This window comes from Mastigoproctus giganteus, chromosome 14, assembly GCF_048544385.1.
Source record: "Mastigoproctus giganteus isolate SK-2022 chromosome 14, ASM4854438v1, whole genome shotgun sequence".
In the NCBI taxonomy this organism is placed as follows: Eukaryota; Metazoa; Arthropoda; class Arachnida; order Uropygi; family Thelyphonidae; genus Mastigoproctus; species Mastigoproctus giganteus.
This window is the reverse complement of record NC_143588.1, coordinates 56,936,291-56,955,941: the sequence shown is the minus strand read 5'-3', so window position 1 is coordinate 56,955,941 and position 19,651 is coordinate 56,936,291. Positions and strand designations below refer to the sequence as shown.

At 36.4% G+C, this 19,651-nt stretch overlaps 1 protein-coding gene across 2 annotated transcripts in view; it reads left to right on the top strand.

Annotated features, from left to right (window-relative positions):
- row (zinc finger domain-containing protein relative of woc) overlaps positions 1-19,195 on the top strand; it is a 287,029-nt gene extending 267,834 nt beyond the window's left edge. For both annotated transcript variants that reach the window (XM_090389220.1, XM_090389221.1), the window contains exon 17: positions 18,136-19,195. In XM_090389220.1, the coding sequence (XP_090245346.1) occupies positions 18,136-19,109 (974 nt within the window). In that variant the 3' untranslated portion in view covers positions 19,110-19,195. The remainder of the gene's footprint in view (positions 1-18,135) is intronic.
- The last annotated feature ends 456 nt before the right edge of the window (positions 19,196-19,651 follow it).

Sequence of the window (19,651 nt, the reverse complement as noted above, 5' to 3'; positions counted from 1 at the left end):
GAAACTGTGATACATTTTGTAAGGGAGATACACGCAAAAGGATTACCCATCACTCGACAAGCCATGCAATTGAAAGCTGGAGAAATTCCCAAGTCCCTCGAAATAGAGAAAATAATTTTTAAAGACAGTCGCGATTGTGTCATAGTGGATTATCGTTAAGGCACCGACCATCTATCTGTCGAAAAATTCCTGCAGACTTTTAACAGAAATTGATTAACTTTCAGCAACAGGTGATGAAATTAAGGAAAAAAAGAAACTACGAGTTTAGTCAAATTGGAAATGCTGATGAAACCCCAATCTTCTTTGATATGCCTCGAAATTACACAGTCAATGCTAAAGGTGCTAAAGAAATCAAGATTATAAGCAGGGGCTATGAAAAGCAGCGTATCACTGTGATGCTATGCATCACTGCTGATGGTCGAAAGTTGCCACCATATTTGATTTTTAGAAAAACCATACCGGAGAATGAAATTTTCTCCAAAGATGTTATTGTGTGCACAAAAAAATGGATGGATGTCAGCAGAGCTTATGGAAGACTGGCTGAATGTTGTGTGGAATAGACATCCTGGAAAAGGTTGTCTATTCCAGGTAACCCACCTAGCATGCCGATACTAGGCCACTCCGTAGCCAGGTGGGAAGGAGCAGCAGTGTGTAGCACACGCTTCTTGATTAGATCGGGGTTCAAGCCCGTCACCACCAAATATGGAGGATGTGGAAAGGTCAGGGAATGACCACCGCATATCCCGGAGCAATATGGCCTTAGTTGCTAATGCTCCTAAAAACCAAAAAATAACAAATAACAATAACATGCCGATACTTGATGCATTTCGTGGACATTTGTCCGAACGTGTCAAAAGTAAAATTGTGCAAAACCTGGTGACTTGGTTGTGATTCCTGGTGGTATGACTAGCCAACTGCAGCCACTCAACGTTTCAGTCAACAAACCATTTAAGGATATACTTGAGAAAGGAATATGAATCCTGGCTGTTGACCAACAACCTCCCGCTGAAACTTTCCAAAAAAATTAAGAAAGCTCCAGCATCAAAATTGGCAGAATGGGTATCAGCAGTTTGGAAGCTGATCCCAGAAAGAATAGTAAAGCACTCATTTAAAAATGTTGCATCACCAATGCTCTCAGTGGCTCAGAAGATGATATATTATGGAATAATGAAGATAGCGACGGCTCAGAAGAATCTGACCCTGAATGTGAAGTAGACTCTGATATTGATTCAGATGCAGATATTGACAGTTCAAAAGATTCAGAAGGAATTGATGAATAATATACCTACTGATAAATACCGGTACTATTGTTGTTAGTAAATTGAATTCTATTATAATAAAAATATTTGTTAGATTTATTTTAGTGTTTTATTTTATTTATTTTTTTATTTTTTCTTAGAATCAAAGCTTTTTTTTTTTCTGAAATTAAGGTGCGTCTTACAATTGATGGCGCCTTAGAATCGAAGAAATACAGTATTATATGGAAGTGTTTTGGGAGGAAGAAAGAAAGAAAAAACCAAGGGAAGAAGTGGCACAGAATAAAAGTGAAGAGAGAGGCGGAATAGGAAATGAGAGGGGAAGGGGAATGATGGGGAGGGGAAGAAGGAATGGAAGAAATTCACAAAAATCCCAAGATTAATGTAACCATTTGTTGGTTATTCATAAATTACCAGAAGGAGGAAGGAAATGTAAAGAAGGGGCAGGGAAGAGAAAATTGGAGACAGTGTCTACCTATTCATGCAGTACCAGTGATTCAAAGGTAGGGTGTATACACATGTCATTATTTCTCTAGTCCATGTGGCCAAGCAACCTTTGTGCATTCTCAAAAGCAATTCCAAAAGCATCTTCCTAGCAAGGAATTTTTCTTCTGTTTGGTTTAAATGTAGCGTATTTATGATTCAGATGACCTCACTTCAAATTCAGAAGACTTTGCTCTTGCAAGCAGTAAGTGAAGTCAGGAAAGAAAAGACACCTTTCCTTTATTTATTTATTTTTCTAACTAACTTAATTCACAGCTTGGCCACTCATGGCATTATTCCTGTCTCCCTGTTGTGGAACCAGTAACCTTTGGTGGGGGGACCAACCCTCAAGGCCAAAAGAGGTAAAAATGGACACTAATGAATGCATGTTTGGAACTCAAGAGCTCTCGACATGATGAGTCATGAAACTGACCATGAATTTGCTCTCTCTCTCTCTCTCTCTCTCTCTCTCTCTCTCTCTCTCTCTCTCTGTCGAAGAGACTGAAAAAGGATGCAAACAAGCAGGGTGCAAGGTATCAACACTGCAATGTCCTAATTGCAGGGACAACCATCCAGCATACTAAAAAGATTGTGAACTCTGGAAGTTAGAAAAAAGAATACAGAAATATAAAATTGAAAATAGTTTCTTACAAAGAAGCAAGAAAACAGGTTAAATTAAGTATGCCAAAATGCACTTATGCTTCTGCTACCCACAGTGACCAATCAGTGGCATGGTAAATATCTCTCCAGACATATCGATTTCAGCCTGGGCTCAATCAGTACTCTTGGTCCAACGTACATCCAAACTGCGCCAGGTAAACCAAAGTAATAATACACCACTCACAATTCCATCCCAAAGCCTTCCCTATATTCAAGTAGCAGAGAAATTGCAAAAATAAGATCTGTTGAGGTGAAACAATCACATCCAAGCATTGATGCAGATGATACGACCATTCAAAAAGAACTGGTTGAAATACATGCAGATAATGATATGGAAGATATCAGTGACTCAGGATGCCCCAGTTTTCCCAGAAAAGAAAAATCAAAACTTGACTGTTATAAAAAATCTACTCACAACAAAAGCAGGAAGATTTATCTTTTCCTTACAAAAACAAATAATGGAACACATCATACAATGGAATTGCAAAGGTTTTTGCAGCGATATCGATAATATCTGTGAACTAATTCACAGCTACCATGTGCTTACAAGAAACAAATTTGACACCTCAAGTCTCCCCTTCAATCAAAAATTATACTATCTTCAGGCAAGATAGATCTGATACTAAGTGCTCATGGAGGAATAGCCATACTCTTGGACCCAAGAGTCCCCCTCCAGACACATTCTATTGCAAACCCCATTAGAAGCCATTTCTGTCACACATATAGTATCACTCTGATACTGGTCTCAATTTATCTGTTGCCTCATAATCCATGTACTATATAGGAAATCAAAGATTTTGTTTTGCAGTTACCATCTCCATTTTTTTTTTTTACTAGGCAATTTTAATGCACACCATCCATTATGGGGATCCTCCACCTCAGATAGATGAGGAAAGCTTATCGAAATTCTGATCAACAGACAGAATTTAATTTTACTGAATACTGGCTCTCCTACCTATATCCCTTTCCCTATAGGATCAGCCTCTGCAATAGACTTCTTCATTTGCTCTCCAATCCACTTTCCAAGTACAGATTTTATAACTTGACGATCCTTTCAACAGTGATCATTACCCGCTAATATGTAAAATTCAAACATCCCATTCTGTACCAATATAAAATCCAATGAAGTGGAAATTTTCAAAGACTGAGTTTCATTTGACAACCATATCATCCAGTCCTGTTCCATCAACAGCATTACTGAGCACATCAAAAGTCAGTTGATAACAGCTGCGACTGCTACCATTCCCCAATATCAAGTGAGAAATTGTCGAAAAATAAATTACTGGGGGAATGAGAATTCAAACAATGCAAAAAAAGAGAAAACAAAGCATGGAACCTATTCTGCAAACACCCAACAAATTCTAATCTTATAATTAATAAGCAACTTATAACAAGAGCCTATTATCTTCAGTTGATAAAAGTACTGCTGTAAGACTGATCTGGAAAAAATAAAACATTTAAATGGTGAATTTCCTCCATTAACTACTCCACTACTTAACTGGAACAGATAAGTAGTGGAGATAGGAGCTCTCAACTCCCACAGAAATCACAAATTAACTAAGAACCATATTTTCTCAATTGTGTTCTTCAGCCACTTATGACTAATCATTTCAAAAAATTAAAGCTGTAAATGCGAAATTAAAACTAAAATTCACTGACACCTGTGCTTTGCCTTATAATAAACATTTACAATGCTTGAACTGCAGCAATATCTGACCAGCTCAAGGAACAGTGCTGCTGGCCCTGATGGGATATATTTTCTAATGCCCCAAAATTTAGATCAAAATTCACTATCTTCATTACTGACTTTTTGAATCTAACCTTCATTGAACATACATTCCCAAGCTCCTGTGTATATGTTTTACTATGACTACAGTAAAATATGTACTTCTGGACTGTGCCTTGTACAATAATACCCAACTCTTTATTCAGATTCTTCAAATAGGCCTCAGGAGTTGAGAAAATAATGACTCATAATAACTGCAATAAATACACCAACCCATATATATCAAAGACTTGAATAAAATAAAATTAAATTAAATTAAACACAGGATAAAACTATATATTTAATATAAAAATAGAATACACTAATAAAAGAGTTAAAACTGATAAAAATAATAAATATATGAATATTATGGAGTTAAAAGCAATAAAAACAAGGTTGAAACTTTCAAAGGTGACTGCCTCCTTTGTCAACAGTGGAATTTTAGAGCCATGGTACATCCTTAAATAATACCAATAGGATCATGGTTCTGGAGGAGTGTGCAGAACCGTTCATCCCATCCAAGGGTTGCGGTCCTGAAGAGGGGATGAATATGGCCTATTAATGCCGTTATGTTCTGAAGAACAAATTTGTAAACTCTTGAGCCATTTCTGGTGTCAATACCTATGCGAAAGATCGACAGTAATTGTGTCAGCTGGAGAAGTTTGGACTTTAAGGTCTCCTTTCTGTATCACTGTGTTCAAGAGAGATATATAGATAATATATTCACCAATCTTTCTTGGGGAGGGGGGGATGAAGCATTTTTAGCATATCTCAGTGGGTGTTCCAATTTCCTGAAATTACTGTAGAGATTGAGAATGACCTTACCATTTATTGATTTAATAACTTTAGTGTATTGTAAGTGTATTGAGTTTAATAACTGTAGTGTATTGTTAGCCCACACATATGGGCTTACAATGCACTAAAGTTATTAAACATGAACCTACACCATAACAGCCTTATTTGCAGACTGATGGATAGGGTGTGGTCACATTGCCATTCGAACACAAAGATATCGGGAAATAAAAAGAGCCAGAGTAGCCCACCAGAAATATGATTGTCCAGAACAAATTTTTTTAACATGTTTGCTGCCACACGATGCAGCCAAGTGCTGTGCCGTATTGCATATCTACATTCAGAATGCAGCCAAGCACTGTGCTATAACACATATGAGCAGTCATTCATAAGTGGTCAACCAGTGAATGCTGTAAATATAAAGGCACATGAAATTAACAACTGTTCAATATTAGTGCACTAATTGAATGCTTTGCAGTAATGCTTGGCTTTGTTTATGGGCTTGGTACAATTTTTATTTATGCCAAGTTTATAGAAACAAGTTTTTTTTTTTTTTTTTTTGTTCTTTACTAATATTGATATCAGTTTATGTACATGAATAAACTTTTTATAAAATTTTCAAGATTTGTTCTGATTTATAGATCAGCACAAAAGTACATATTTCCTTTTAGCGATGAATTTCAAACTTTTAATTTTCAATTATAATGTGCAAATTTTCGGAATACTGGTGATGTTGGAATGTTGATTTTTTTTTCAAAATTCCGAAAATTACAGCCCATTGTATGGGTTCTCTTAACCTTTAGGTGGCAGCGAGCATGTAAACTACTGGGAGTTGTTTTTAACACAGAAATACTGCTTTTTTTTTTTTTTTTTTTTTTTTTTTTGCTGTTGCCACACTCCTTTTGATTGGATTCAAACCCTGTAACGTGTACAGTATGACTTGCATTTCTTTCTATTGATGGGGATATCCAAAGGAATTGCCAGGATTTTGTGCAGTTACAGTTACAATTAATAAAACTGCAAATTTTTGGCAGAAAACTACAAACGGTGTATCCTCCTCCTTAAAACCCTTATATCATTAATGCAGAAAAGTGGGGTGATTTATAGCATATCATGTAAGAGGCTGCAATGCGAGCTTTATCAGTGCGGCAAATTCTTCCATAAAGATAGGGAGTGTAAATTCTTTATGGAAGAATTTGCTGCTTTTACCCTCCCTAATACAATTTTTTTTAATACTTTCTATTTGCATTTTATTTTCATTCTATCAGAGTATTCTTTTTAAAATATTTTTCTTCCATTGTGATACGTAGGCGTGAAACACAGTTTATTGATACATAGCCAGGTGTAGTCCCCCGAAGAATTACCTGCTTTATGTATCAATTATTTAGCTTGCATGCTTGCATCAAAATTTTATTATAAAGTCAGTTCTGCTATTACGCACATTTTCACTACGCAAATTTCCTCCGACGCAATTGATATATTAGGGAACAATGTGACTATAACATGATTTTCACGTTCGCTCATATGTGATTTCATATGAGTAACACCACGTGAACGTAAAACCCAGCACCAAGCTGAACATAGCGACCTGTGCAGCAGTACAAGTTTACGAAGCTTAAAAAATGTCAAAGAGCTATATTTCCCATTTAATATAATTGTATTGGCCGAAGACACTGTTATCAAACTTATCATTCACTGTACTCACAAGATTTTCTGTTCAAACAGAAATTTCATGAGGCGGGATAGCACGAGCAGAGGAGCACATTTCTGGAGGTCACTACCATAAAACAATAAACACAATTTGCAGTTCCTGGTTTATTGGGCTTTTCTGTTAGCACAGTCTAATTATAAATTAGTAGCAAACTCGGTCTTATTGCAATAATACCAATAGCTGGAATTCTGTGGGTACATAATGGGGAGATGTGTTTCCCCTTCCTCTTTTATCATAGAAAAAACATAAATACATTTTCAGAATCTTCTCTTTTGTGCTTGCCATGTTCGTCATTATTGATTGCTCACCTTTTTTACTGTTTTAAATTTTGCAATACAAAAAAAAAAAAAAAAAAAAATATCAGTGAACAGAAATATCAATCAAACAAACTTCATATCTTGTCAAGGTAAAGTGCTATATTTACTGTAATATTTATTTATTTATTAGAAATTTAAGATGTTCAAACCCCTTCCTTTGGAAACATGTCTACTTTAGTGCTCTGCTCCTATCCCTATTTTCTCCATTAGTCCTGTTGTTTTTAATGCACGAAATACCATAATGCAGATTTTTAGGAATACATGTACCACGTTATAGCAGAACTGACTGTATTTGCTTTTCATTACTTTCTCATATCTTTAGACTTATCTCTCATCAAAAATTCCCCCCCACCCAGTGCTCCACTTATCTGATGCATGCTGTTTTATCCCCACCCAATGCTCCACTTATCTGATGCATGCTGTTTTATTGTAATCATTAATATTAATCATTAATTTTTACTTTTCCTTTTCCTTTGTAGCTTCATTCCATCTAATTGGCTTTCTAATTCAGCCATTAACTTCTTATAATTTAATTACACTTAAGTTTTTCGCGTTCTTTCCCTCTCATCAACCGGTAATAGTTCTCTTTCTTTGTATCCTCTCCCTACTAGTTTGCCACCTTGCGCACTCTGCATTTCTATCTGTCAGTTCTTTCTTTCACTTAATTATTATAACTTTGCTTGTATACTTTTGTATCCTTTGTTACTGCCTCACACACACTTAGGTACATTTGCCATATAGCCTTTATACCAGTGGTTTTCAACCATTTTCTCAATAATGGCACCCCTAAGTAATTTATTTTATTTTGTGGCACCCCTACTCAATTTTCTACCTGTTAGATCCGATTCTCTCTCTGTATGTATATATGTGTGTGTATATATATATATATATATAACATTAAAAAAATATGTTATGTGATAGTTATTACAATAATATAACTATAAACAAAATTACAATTCATAATACAAATTATATATATATATAATAATTTTATTCTTTATATAAGATATTAAATAAACATCAATTATAGATCACCACAAAATTAAAAATATACCATACAACTTTTTATAATGAAATAAATATATAAATTTAGAAAAAAAAAAATAAGTTTAAGTAACTTAAACCCAAATTTTGTGGCACCCCGGTTGAAAACCACTGCATTATACTATAACTAAATACTTATATCCCCACTATTTCCATATTATATTGTGTTACTTTAAGCTTAAAAACCCAAACATGTGTATATATATATATATATATATACACAACTGCGAACTTACGATTGTTCTATTGTTAGATAATGTCTCTGCACATTCTACTGATGAAATTTTATCAAAAGATGATGCCATTATCAATTTTTTTTTTTTTTTTACTTTCTGCAGTGGCCACTATTAAAAATTATAATAAAAATGTTATTTTCAACTGATTTATAAGTTGCAGTGAAGTAAAACAGAGTACTATATTAAGTGAATGAAAAAAGTGTTAAATGATGATGGTGTTTTTATAGATTTTTTTTTTTTTTTTTTTTTTATGGAAACCACAAACATGAGAGGTATTGGTCCCTGAGGTTGTCACAGACATTCTCTCAGATATGCCAGACAAGCTGTACTTGCTACCTGGGAGTCTACAACGCTGATGGAACTGATATTCAGGTGACACTCAAGTCAAGCGGATCCACTTTCGGCTAAGTCCGGATGGTCTGTGACAGCCAAATCCTCTGCTTGCACCTTCACAAGGGTGGGACTGGTAGTATCCTGGGTATAACCTCCATACACAAGTACATGGTGGGTGACTGCCCAGGTGTGAACCAACGTAAGCAGGGGTCAAGGTGTGGCGCCCACACCACATGGAGGAATGCCGCCCCTCTATGTTACCAGGCAGTACTAGGTAGTAGATGACTCTCATCAACCGGTGCAATATCACCACTTTGCTTATTGGAGGCTTGAAGTGGTGGAACCCGTGTTTAGTCTCTAGAGCTAAGTTCCAGTCATCCCTTCCCCATCTCTTCCATCATGCAGTATGATTGATGCCTTTTGAGGTTATGATGAACATCATGACGAGATCCATTATTCCTTATATTTCGAGGGTACATCTCTAAAACAGTGTTCGCAGGCCGGCCGCTAGTTAGTACACCAGACCGAACCTATTGGTAACTCTCTAGGAGGCTTCCGGATCAGCTAGTGTATAATCTTGCTACCTCTACTCTGCCAGATAGTGACTGGAGGGAGTCCGAATAGTGTGTATGCGGGGGGCATTGTCGAGGCCACATTATGTCAAGGATCTGGGTATATTCTTACCATGTGTATGCCATATCCAAAAATTTCATTACTTCATACAGCATGTCCCACCCACTTTTTCTTACTATTCAATACACCATGAATTGTCAAACTAATACAGCAAGCTTATATGCGAAAAGATCTAAACCTCCCAAACACTTCCTAATTCATTTCACAAATATACGTGGTCCCAATTCTAATTTCAACGATGTCCATTTCCACTTGCAATCTGCCAAACCCCATGTACTTTTTCTGAAAGAATCTCAGTTATCAGTTGATTCAACTACTGCTCATCTCAGATGCCCAAATTATCCGCTTTATGATTCCTTTCGCCTCAAAGGTGGTACTTGTGCATATGTCTGTTCTGATATTCAATGTTAGAGACTTGGTAATTTGGAATCTCCTCTCTTTGATCTTCTCTGGCTTAAAATCTCTCTACCTCATTGTGTCAAATTCATCTGTTGTCTCTACTGTTCTCCCAACTCCACTAATCACTTGGAGCTCTTTGACTTCCTCTCTTTGCAACTTGACTCTTTCCAGTCCAACTTTCCTAACAGTGAAGTAATTTTCCTTGGCGATTTTAATGTTCACAACTCCAGCTGGCTTCCATTTTCTAATCACACCCACCCAGCAGGTTGAGATGCTGAGGCTTTTGCAATTACTAATGACCTTGCACAGATTGTTCATTTACCTACAAGAATACCGGACAATTCTAATCATACAGATAGAGCCAACATGATTGATCTTTTTCTCACAAACAACCCTTCTAAGTACACGGTCGAAGTAAGAGGTCCTTTATGCACTTCAGATCACAACTTGGTGATTGTCTCTTCTTCAATGGAGCCTTTATCTCATGGCTATTCCCAACATCGTGTTGGCATTACAAGATTGCAAAATGGGATGACCTGCGAGATTTCGTTTCTTCTTTTCCTTGGTCAGATTACTGTTTCAAAACTTTGGATGTCAACTTTTGCTCAGTTCATATCAGTGAAATTATTCTTGCAGGAATGGAATCCTTTATCCCACACTCCACTTTAAAGTGTCGTCCTTTATCTAAACCTTGGTTTTCCAATAAATGTGCTAAGGCTGTCCAAGAGAAGAATGTTGCATATCGTAATTGGCTTGTTTCTAATTCTTCAGTTTCATTTTATGCCTACACCAAAGCTCACAACAATTGTAAAGCAGTTATTAATCAGTCCATACTAGAGTTTGAACAGGCTAAGAGCAGAAAACTTGCTTCTTGTCCTAATGGTAGCCGAGCATTCTCGTCTCTTGCCAAAGCTATTGGCCACAACTTTTGCCCATCTCTGCTTCCACCTTTGTCAAAACCAGATGGTTCTGTTGTCACTTCAGCCAAGGATAAAGCTGACCTGCTAGCATCCCATTTTTCTTCCAACTCATGTATTAATGATCTTGGTAAAACATCTCCCTCCATTCCCAACACGCTCCATTCAATGCCTCCTGTGGTCTTCCATCAAAAGGAAGGATGTCAGAAGGATTTTGATGAATCTTGATGCTAAGAAAGCTCCAGGTCCCGGTGGTATTTCTCCACTGGTTCTCAAAATCTGTTGTACAATACTGATTCTGTAAAGAAAGTTTCTGAGAAATCGTCTAAAGTTAAAAATATTAAAGCAAGTAGTGTTTTAAGTAGTGGTGCAATGAGTACTGTTAGTGTGCATACTAAAGCTGGGACGTCTGGTAATGCTGATTCTCATATCCAGGTAGGTGGTTGTGGAAAACGTAGTTAAAGTTGGCTGCATGGTTGAACAGGGGGTGCAGTTAGAAGAAGATGTTGCCGTAACAGATTTCACAAATGATTTGTCAAATGGTAAGATAACTGATTTTCCGGATATTCAGCCTGATAATATGGTTTCTGATGTAGATAGTTTTTATTCGGAATCGGGGAGAAGTACAGGCACAAATGTTCGTGAGAGTGAAATAATTGTTGCTAACCTACAGGATCAAAGGCAGAGGTACCCTGACGGGTCTACTATTTTTGAGCTTGTAACAAAGTTGAAGAAAAAAGTTGACTACATGACTAGTGAAAATAATAAAGTGACTAAAGCTGCAACTAATTTCTTACTTGACGTATGGATAGACATGGAGACTATATCAACAGCATTAGTCATTGACAATGAACGTCTTAAAACAAGGGTAGAGGAGATGGAGGTGCATGCCAGTTTATTAGATGACATTGTAAGAGGGCAGCCTTTTCTATCTAATGTTGCAGAACAAAAGGGGACTTATGCGGACAAGGTTAGGGCTGGATTCAGCCAGCCTCAATTAGGTGAACAGGTAATATTAAATGATATTTGTATGGTGGATAATAACAGGAAGCTGAGCGAAGTGGCAAGATTAAATAATAAGGTTATTTTCAGGGCTGAGGAGTCCTCAGAACAGTATAAGTCAAGTCAGGAAGTCAAAGAGGTTATTGTTAACACATTAAAGGAAAAGTTTCAAGAAATAAAAATTAGAAATCTAAGAGCTATACGAAATAAAGGAGTCTTAGTTGAAACAGATAATGATAAGGATTTGGATAAACTCAGTAAGGCAGAGGTATTTTTTCAAAAGGGTATTAATCTAGATAAAGTAAAGTTACAGAACCCTACCATCTTAGTGTATGATGTACCTAAGAAATTAACTCAGGAGGATATTATTAGGGATTTATATAAGAAAAACCTTCAAGATTATGGATATGAGGAGCAAGAGGTCAGAGAGGGCATTGTTTTTAGATTTGGTAACAGTTCCAAGGCAAGGTTTAATAATTGGGTGATTGGGGTAGCTCCTCATATGTTGCAAAATTTGATGTGTAATGACAGGTTGTATTTTGGATATACGTCACACAAATTCAGGCGTTTTACAGTTGTGACTAAATGTTTTAAGTGTTTGGGGTATGGCCACTCTATACAACACTGCACACACAAGACTGTGTCGTGTGGTCATTGTGCTCAGGGTGGCCATCTTTTTGTTGATTGCCCAAATAAAAATAAAGATCCATGTTGTGTGAACTTCAAGCGCAGAGGTAGAGCTTATGATCACTCATTAAGGAGTAGTTGTTGTCCTGAGTATAAAAAGGCCCCAGAGTTCGCCAGTACGCGTACCTATGATGGATAACTGTAGTACTTTTAATGTGAATGGTAGTTTTCAACATAAAGATGAAGGTAGTGTGCTTAAGTTGGTTCAACTCAACGCCCAAATATGTCGTGCGGTTACTGATGAAATTAGAATGGTGGCCGTGCAAGAAAGTGTTGACATTTTGTGTATGCAGGAGCCGTATGTTGGTTCCTTTGCACATGGACATAAAATTGTTGGTTTTCCTGCTGATGCCAGAGTTATAAGTGTAGTTGATGTGAAACCTAAAACAGCAATTGTGGTCTTTAATAAGTTATTACAGGTAACTGTACTCTCTGGGCTGTGTAGTCAGAACTCAACATGTGTGAACATTAGTACTCCTAGGTTGACTTTTAATTTAATATCTCTTTATTGTCCTCCAAGTCACGAAATTGTTAATTCTATCCATTATATGGAAACTGTTTTCAGTGAAATTGGTTGTAGTAATTTAATTATTGCATTGGATTCCAATGCAAAGTCTAACTTATGGTTTAGCGGCATGACTGATCAGAGAGGTCGCTTAATGGAGGACTTTATTTTAATGAATAATTTGTGTGTAGTCAATATATCAGGTCAGCCTTATACTTTTAATAATGTTCATGGCAGGTCGAATATTGATTTGACTATAGTTACTCAGGGGTTATCCAGACGAATCTGTCATTGGCTTGTGAAAACGGACTATACGAATAGTGATCATAGATCTTTGGTTTTTCATATTAATTTGGCTGATTTAAATACTTCTTTAGATTTTGATAATTTTGAATTAACTAGATTTACTTATAAGAAGATTAACTGGTCTAGTTTTGCACGGTCAGTGGCTTTAGATTTTTCGGGAGACAATATGGTTAATTTGAATTTTTTAAATGCTTGTGAGTATGCTGCTTTCGTTCAGTCTTCATTGCTTAGAGCCCTCAGTTGTGCCTCAAGAAGACAACGAGTTAAGAGGCGAGTTGTTAATTGGTGGAATGCGGAATTATCCAGGTTAAGGAAACAAGTATTTTTATGTAGGAAGGCATATCAGAGGTATAGGCGGTGGGGGTTGAATGAGGCTCAATTTTATCATGCATGTTATAGGAATAAAAAGAAAATTTATTATAGGGCTATTTATGAGAGTAAATTAAAGGCTTGGAGAAATCTAGTTACTAGTGTGGGCAATACAGATCCTTGGGGATTAATTTATAAACTAAGTATGAATAAAGTAAGACCTGGAGAGATAATGAATACTGTAATCGTCAGTGGAGTGGAAACAACTGATTGGATTACAACAGTGCAGGCAATGACATCGGAGTTGTTTCCTCATGAGGAAGAAGGGGGGGGGGGACAACAGAGCAAGAAGGCATCAAGGACTCTAATGTAACATACCTTGGGTCTGTTGATATTAGCTTATTTACTTTAGAGGAATTGAGAGCCGTTTCTAAGAAAATTAACATTTCCAAAGCCCCAGGAATCGATTTAGTAGAGAATATCGCTGTTCTTAAAATGATTGAGCTTTATCCTAACATCTTGTTAAACTTGTATAATAAATGCTTACTTCAAGGTACCTTTCCTGGGATCTGGAAAGTTGGTTTGATCAAGCTGTTAGTTAAGCCGGGTAAAAAACCAAATGACCCAAGAGGGTATAGACCAATTTCGTTATTGGCCAATCTTGGCAAAGTTTTTGAAAGATTGTTATTTTTAAGATTGAACCAAGTCATGGATAAAAATGGTTTGACCCTGCCTTATCAGTATGGTTTCAAGAGAGGGCATTCTACGGAGGATGCCATTAATGATCTCATGAATTTCACCAACCAGGCAGAGGATAAGTATGTGTTAGCCATCTTTATAGATTTTACTGGAGCTTTTGACATGGTGTGGCATGAGAGTATTCTGTCTGCATTAAGGGGTATGCAATGTCCAGACTTATTGTATAGGATGATACAGAATTATTTGTATTGTAGGAAAATTATACTGAAAGCTAAGCATCTACAGTTTAATAGGAATCTTTCGAGAGGGTGTCCTCGGGGGTCTGTATTGGGCCCGCTTTTTTGGAACTTAGTACTTAATTTATGGCTAGAACAATCAATTGAAAATCTGCATAAGATTGCTTATGCAGATGATTTGGTTTTATGTATTACTGGTAAATCCAGGGCTGTGCTTGAAATAAGAGTGGCCCAGGTATTAGAAAGTCTAGTGTCGTGGGCTTATCTGCACAAACTATTGATATCTACAACTAAAACTGTTATGGTGCTTCTTAAGGGGAAACTAAATTATGCGCGACCGCCAAAAGCTTTAATTAAGGGGAGGCAGATTCCCCTAGTATCTGAGGTGAAATATCTAGGTATAAGAATTTATGATAGATTATCGTTTTTCCCACATTTAAATTACTTACACGAAAAAATTAAAAAATTTAATGCAGCAATAATTCGATTAACACGGTCAGATTGGGGGTTGAAAAGGAAAGTTTTAAATTTATACTACAAGGCAGTCTTCTTACCCATAGTTGCGTACGGAGCATCAGTGTGGTACTTCAGAGTTACTAATGTTAAATTTAAACAGAAATTGTTATCGATTCAGCGCTCAATGCTTTATGTTATTTCTAATTTGTGCAGAACAGTCTCAACGAATGCTATGAAGGTTTTGGCCAGGCATTTGCCTCTAGACTTGTACATTGTGTATCGGGCCCTTTGTTATTACTTAAAAAAAGGCATAATGGTTTCTTTCATGAATATTACATCTGATGTCACTATAGAGATAGCTAAAGCTAAGAAAAATGTTCTAACACAGTTGATTGGTATATGGCAACAGAGACGGGATCTTAGTGCAACTGGGGAGGTGACTAGATTGTTTATTCCAACAGTTAAATTTACTTATGATAGTAACAACAAATGGTTTTTTCCTTCTATGGTAACATCGTTTATTTTAACTGGCCATGGCTCATTAAATTTTAAAATACATTACTTTGGTCTAGTCAGCTCTCCTTTATGCACTTGCGGTCAACCTGAGACTTGGAGTCATTTATTATATGATTGTAGTTTGTATGTTGAACATAGAGAAAGGCTAAAAGTGAAGATTGGTAATTTAGTTAGAGGCTGTGAAAGTGACCTTATTGCTAATCAGGATAAATTTCAAGCACTGCAAGAGTTCTGTGTAACTGTTTTTCAACGGAGAAGACATTGGAATAATCTAATGATTACTAATTAAGATTTGGTTATATACAATTTGATTATTTGTGTTGTTTTTGTTTTTTTTTTCCTTTTAGTTTGTTTATATTATGTGTGTGTATATATGTATTTTATTTATTTATTTTTCTTTTTTTTTTCTCTTTTTTTTTTTTTGCTGGCTCTCAGGTGTGGGCAGCCTGGGAGCGGGATTGCTGGCACCCACCGGTATAGCACTACTTCCGGTGGGTGCGGGATTTTTGTGCGTGAGGCACTTAAAATAGAAGACCAGGCCCAGTGAATATGGGCGGCCATTAGGGTCTATTCGCCAACGGGGAGCGGCTGTGCAGGTGACAGCCGAGACCTTCCATACAGGTCTATTTTGCAGCGGTTCTGCACAAAGTCAACTTTATCAGGTGGAGATAGACGGAAGTCTAGGTGCCACCTTAGACATAATAATAATAATAATAGCATCCCATTTTTCTTCCAACTCATGTATTAATGATCTTGGTAAAACATCTCCCTCCATTCCCAACACGCTCCATTCAATGCCTCCTGTGGTCTTCCATCAAAAGGAAGGATGTCAGAAGGATTTTGATGAATCTTGATGCTAAGAAAGCTCCAGGTCCCGGTGGTATTTCTCCACTGGTTCTCAAAATCTGTGCTCCTGAACTTACTCCTATTCTTTGCCACCTTTTTTCACTTTCTTATTCCAAAGGTGTTTTTACTTCTGCTTGGAAATTTGCTCATATCCAGCCAGTTCCTAAAAAGGTCGACAAATCCCTCCCATCCAATTATCATCCCATTGCAATTACTTCTAATCTTTTTAAAGTAATGGGAAATCCATTAACCACCAACTCTTAAACTACCTAGAAACCTTCCGTCTGATCAACGATCGCCAGTATGGATTCTGTCAGTGTCAATCCACTGGTGATATTCTGGCTTATATTACCCATTTATGGACTAATTCAATGGAAAAGTTCAGTGAAACACAAGTAGTTGCTCTTGATGACTCAAAGGCTTTCGATTGTGTTTGGCATAAAGGTCTTCTAAACAAACTTCCATCTTATGGTTTGCCATCTGTTTTTTGTAATTGGTTATCCAGTTTTCTCTTTGATTGCTCACTGAGGGTGATGGTAGATGGCTCTCTGTCTTCTAACTTCTCCACTAATGCCAGTGTCCCCCAAGGTTCAGTTCTTTCCCCCACTCTTTTCCTGTTGTATATTAATGACCTTCTTCCATTGACTGGAAATCCTATCCATATTTTTGCCAATAGCACATTTTTGATCCATATTTTTGATGATAGCACATTGCATTCCACTTTCCATTTTGAGAAACCTTGCCCTGTTCAATCAGCTTCAACTTCTCAAAAATCTGCTACCAATTCCTTAAATACGGATCGGGTAATTCTGCAGTGAGGCAAAGATAACTTAGTTGATTTCAATCTTTCTAAAACTCAGTCTTCTCTTATATCTCGCAAAAAGGATTTTTCTGCTCCTATGCTTATCTTTGGTTACACTCTGATTTCTAGGCAAAATGATATATCTCTTTTGGGGATTACCCTGACTTCTAATCTCTCTTGGCACAAGCACATTACAAATATTGCTTCCTCTGCATCTAAAAAACTTGGTTTTTCTCTTTCGCTCTCGCTGTTACTTTTCTTCCAAACAGCTGTTCACTGTGTACAAATTGCAAATCCGCCCTACCATGGAATATTGTTCCCACGTCTGGGGCGGTGCCCCGAAAGCCTCTCTCGGGCTTCTAGATTCCATTCAGAAGAGGGCAGTTAAGTTAATTAATGACTCCTCTCTAACAGAGTCTTTCCACTCGCTGTCTCATAGACGCACTGTTTCTGCTGCATGCCTTTTCCACAGATACTTCCATGGGCACTGTTTTTCTGAATTGTCTTCTAAAATTTGGACTTTTCACTACTTCCGGCTACCCCTTTAATTTGAATAAATGAGGTTCTGTGTTCAATAATTTTTATTTAAAATATTATTGTGTAATGCATTCTTTTCTGATTTAATTTTTTTCAGTGTTTAAAATATTAAATTGTGAAGATTAGTTTGAGTAATTCAGTTTTGTAGCAACACTTAAAATTAAGGTCAAAGTAATAAAAAAAAGTAGTTCCCCATCACAAGCAACATAACTGTTGTAACTTTTCCTGAAGTGTTAGATGTCTGCTTCCCCACCACCTTTTATTTTGAACTTGAAAGGATGTTAATTTATAAAAACCCAGCACCAGCATAGACGGGGCCGACCGGGCTAGCCGAGTGGGTAAAGTACCTGCCCAGCAACCCAAAGGTCGCGGGTTCGATTCCCGCCTCGGGCTTGGATCAAAGTACTGCAAAAATCCTTGGGAGGTGCAATATGGCCACAGAAGCCGATGCGCCAACAACTACCAAATCAAAAATCAAAAAACCAGCATAGACATCTGTTAGAAATTGTTAAATGCATCAGAACCTTTCTCTAAGAAGTACTTTTTATTAATAAGTTAAATTAATAATATAAGGATTATATACCTTATAATAGCGAATAGGTAATATTTTTCATTTGATTGTAGAATGATATACTTTTTAATAATGGTATACTCTTTAATCTGATGTTTAATCTGATTTGTATTTTAGAGAGTGAAGAAGGAAGTCCCAATATGCTGAATGCCCTTGGTCTTGTTAGGAAAATGTCATCCTCTATTACTCCAAGTACTCCTTCCATGCAAGATGAAAGTAGTAATACTAGTCAGGATAATGCCCAGCAGCCATCTACAGAGAAGAAAGGGAATGTGAAATCTAGATATCAGAATGATATACAAGAATGTGCTGAAGAAACAGGTGTGGAGACAATGGAACCAGAAAGTGCAGAAGAAATAACCAGTCAGCCACCAATGCCAAAATTATATAAAACTCTCATCACTGAGTTTGTAGAGCCAGAAACTGAAGATGAACCAGATAATAAAACAGCAAAGCAAGAAGGTGATGATGAGATAGGTACCTTAATCTCAGAGAAAGAGGGTGAAGAAGAGCAGAGCACCATGTCTCCGGAGCAAGAAGGTGAAGAGGAAAAGAGTGCTGTATCTCTAGAGCAAGAAGATGAAGAAGAGCAGAATACTATATCTCCAGAACAAGAATGTGATGAAGAAACAAGTACTGAAATGCCAAACATAGACAAGGAAGAAGAGGAAACAAATACTGGAATACCAGAACCAGACAGTGAGGAAGAAACTAGTAACAAAACTCCAGAAAAATATGAAGGCAGAACAAATACTAAAGTTCCAAAAAAAGATGGAAAGAAAGAAACTTGCCAAATGCTAGATTCAGAAAAGAATGAAAAAACACACTCTGAGGCACCACAACTAGAAGATGAAAAGATAAAAACACTTAAATTATTAGAGACAGAAAGTGAAGATACTGAGGTAATGAAATCAGTTGAAACAAAAGAAAATGTTAAAAAATTGAATTCTGAGATACAAAGGCTGGAGGGTGTGGAGGAGCTAAATGAAGTACAAACACCGATTGATGAAGATAACTTGGAGAAGGTAGATGGAGACACTTCAAAATTAGAAGTAGAAGAAAAAAATAAGTCTGAATTAACAGAAAAATAAGACATCTTAATTTTGAATTTAAAAAAAAAGGATCCAGCAGGAAATATCAAATTTCATTGATCATGCACGTATTGAATACTTGTACAGGCACTGTATTCTTTCTTACTACAAGTAAGAACAAATATTTTGTGTAATTTAATCACATTCAAGCATGTTTTTTTTTTTTTTTAAATCTCTTTTCATGCATTTATAGTAAAAACATTCATTGCTTGGAATTTTGAAAGTTTTCTTATTTAAAATAAGAAGAGGTTTTATGTAAAAAAAAAAAAAAAAAATGTAGCTCTCATCTGAATGAATGTTTGCAAACACATCCCAGCTTTTTTTTTTTTTTTTTTTTTTTACCATGTAAAATATTTGATAAATTGAGTGATGAAGTTTTATGCAGATTTCTTTTATTTCCATGATAAAAATATGTTGTGGAATGATGAAATCATTTATTGTCTTTGTGTTTTCATTGACACCTTTTTTCTGGAAAATTGAGTATCATGATATCTTTCAAGATTATTTCTAATACTGAACTTTATTAATGCAGTATTTTGCAA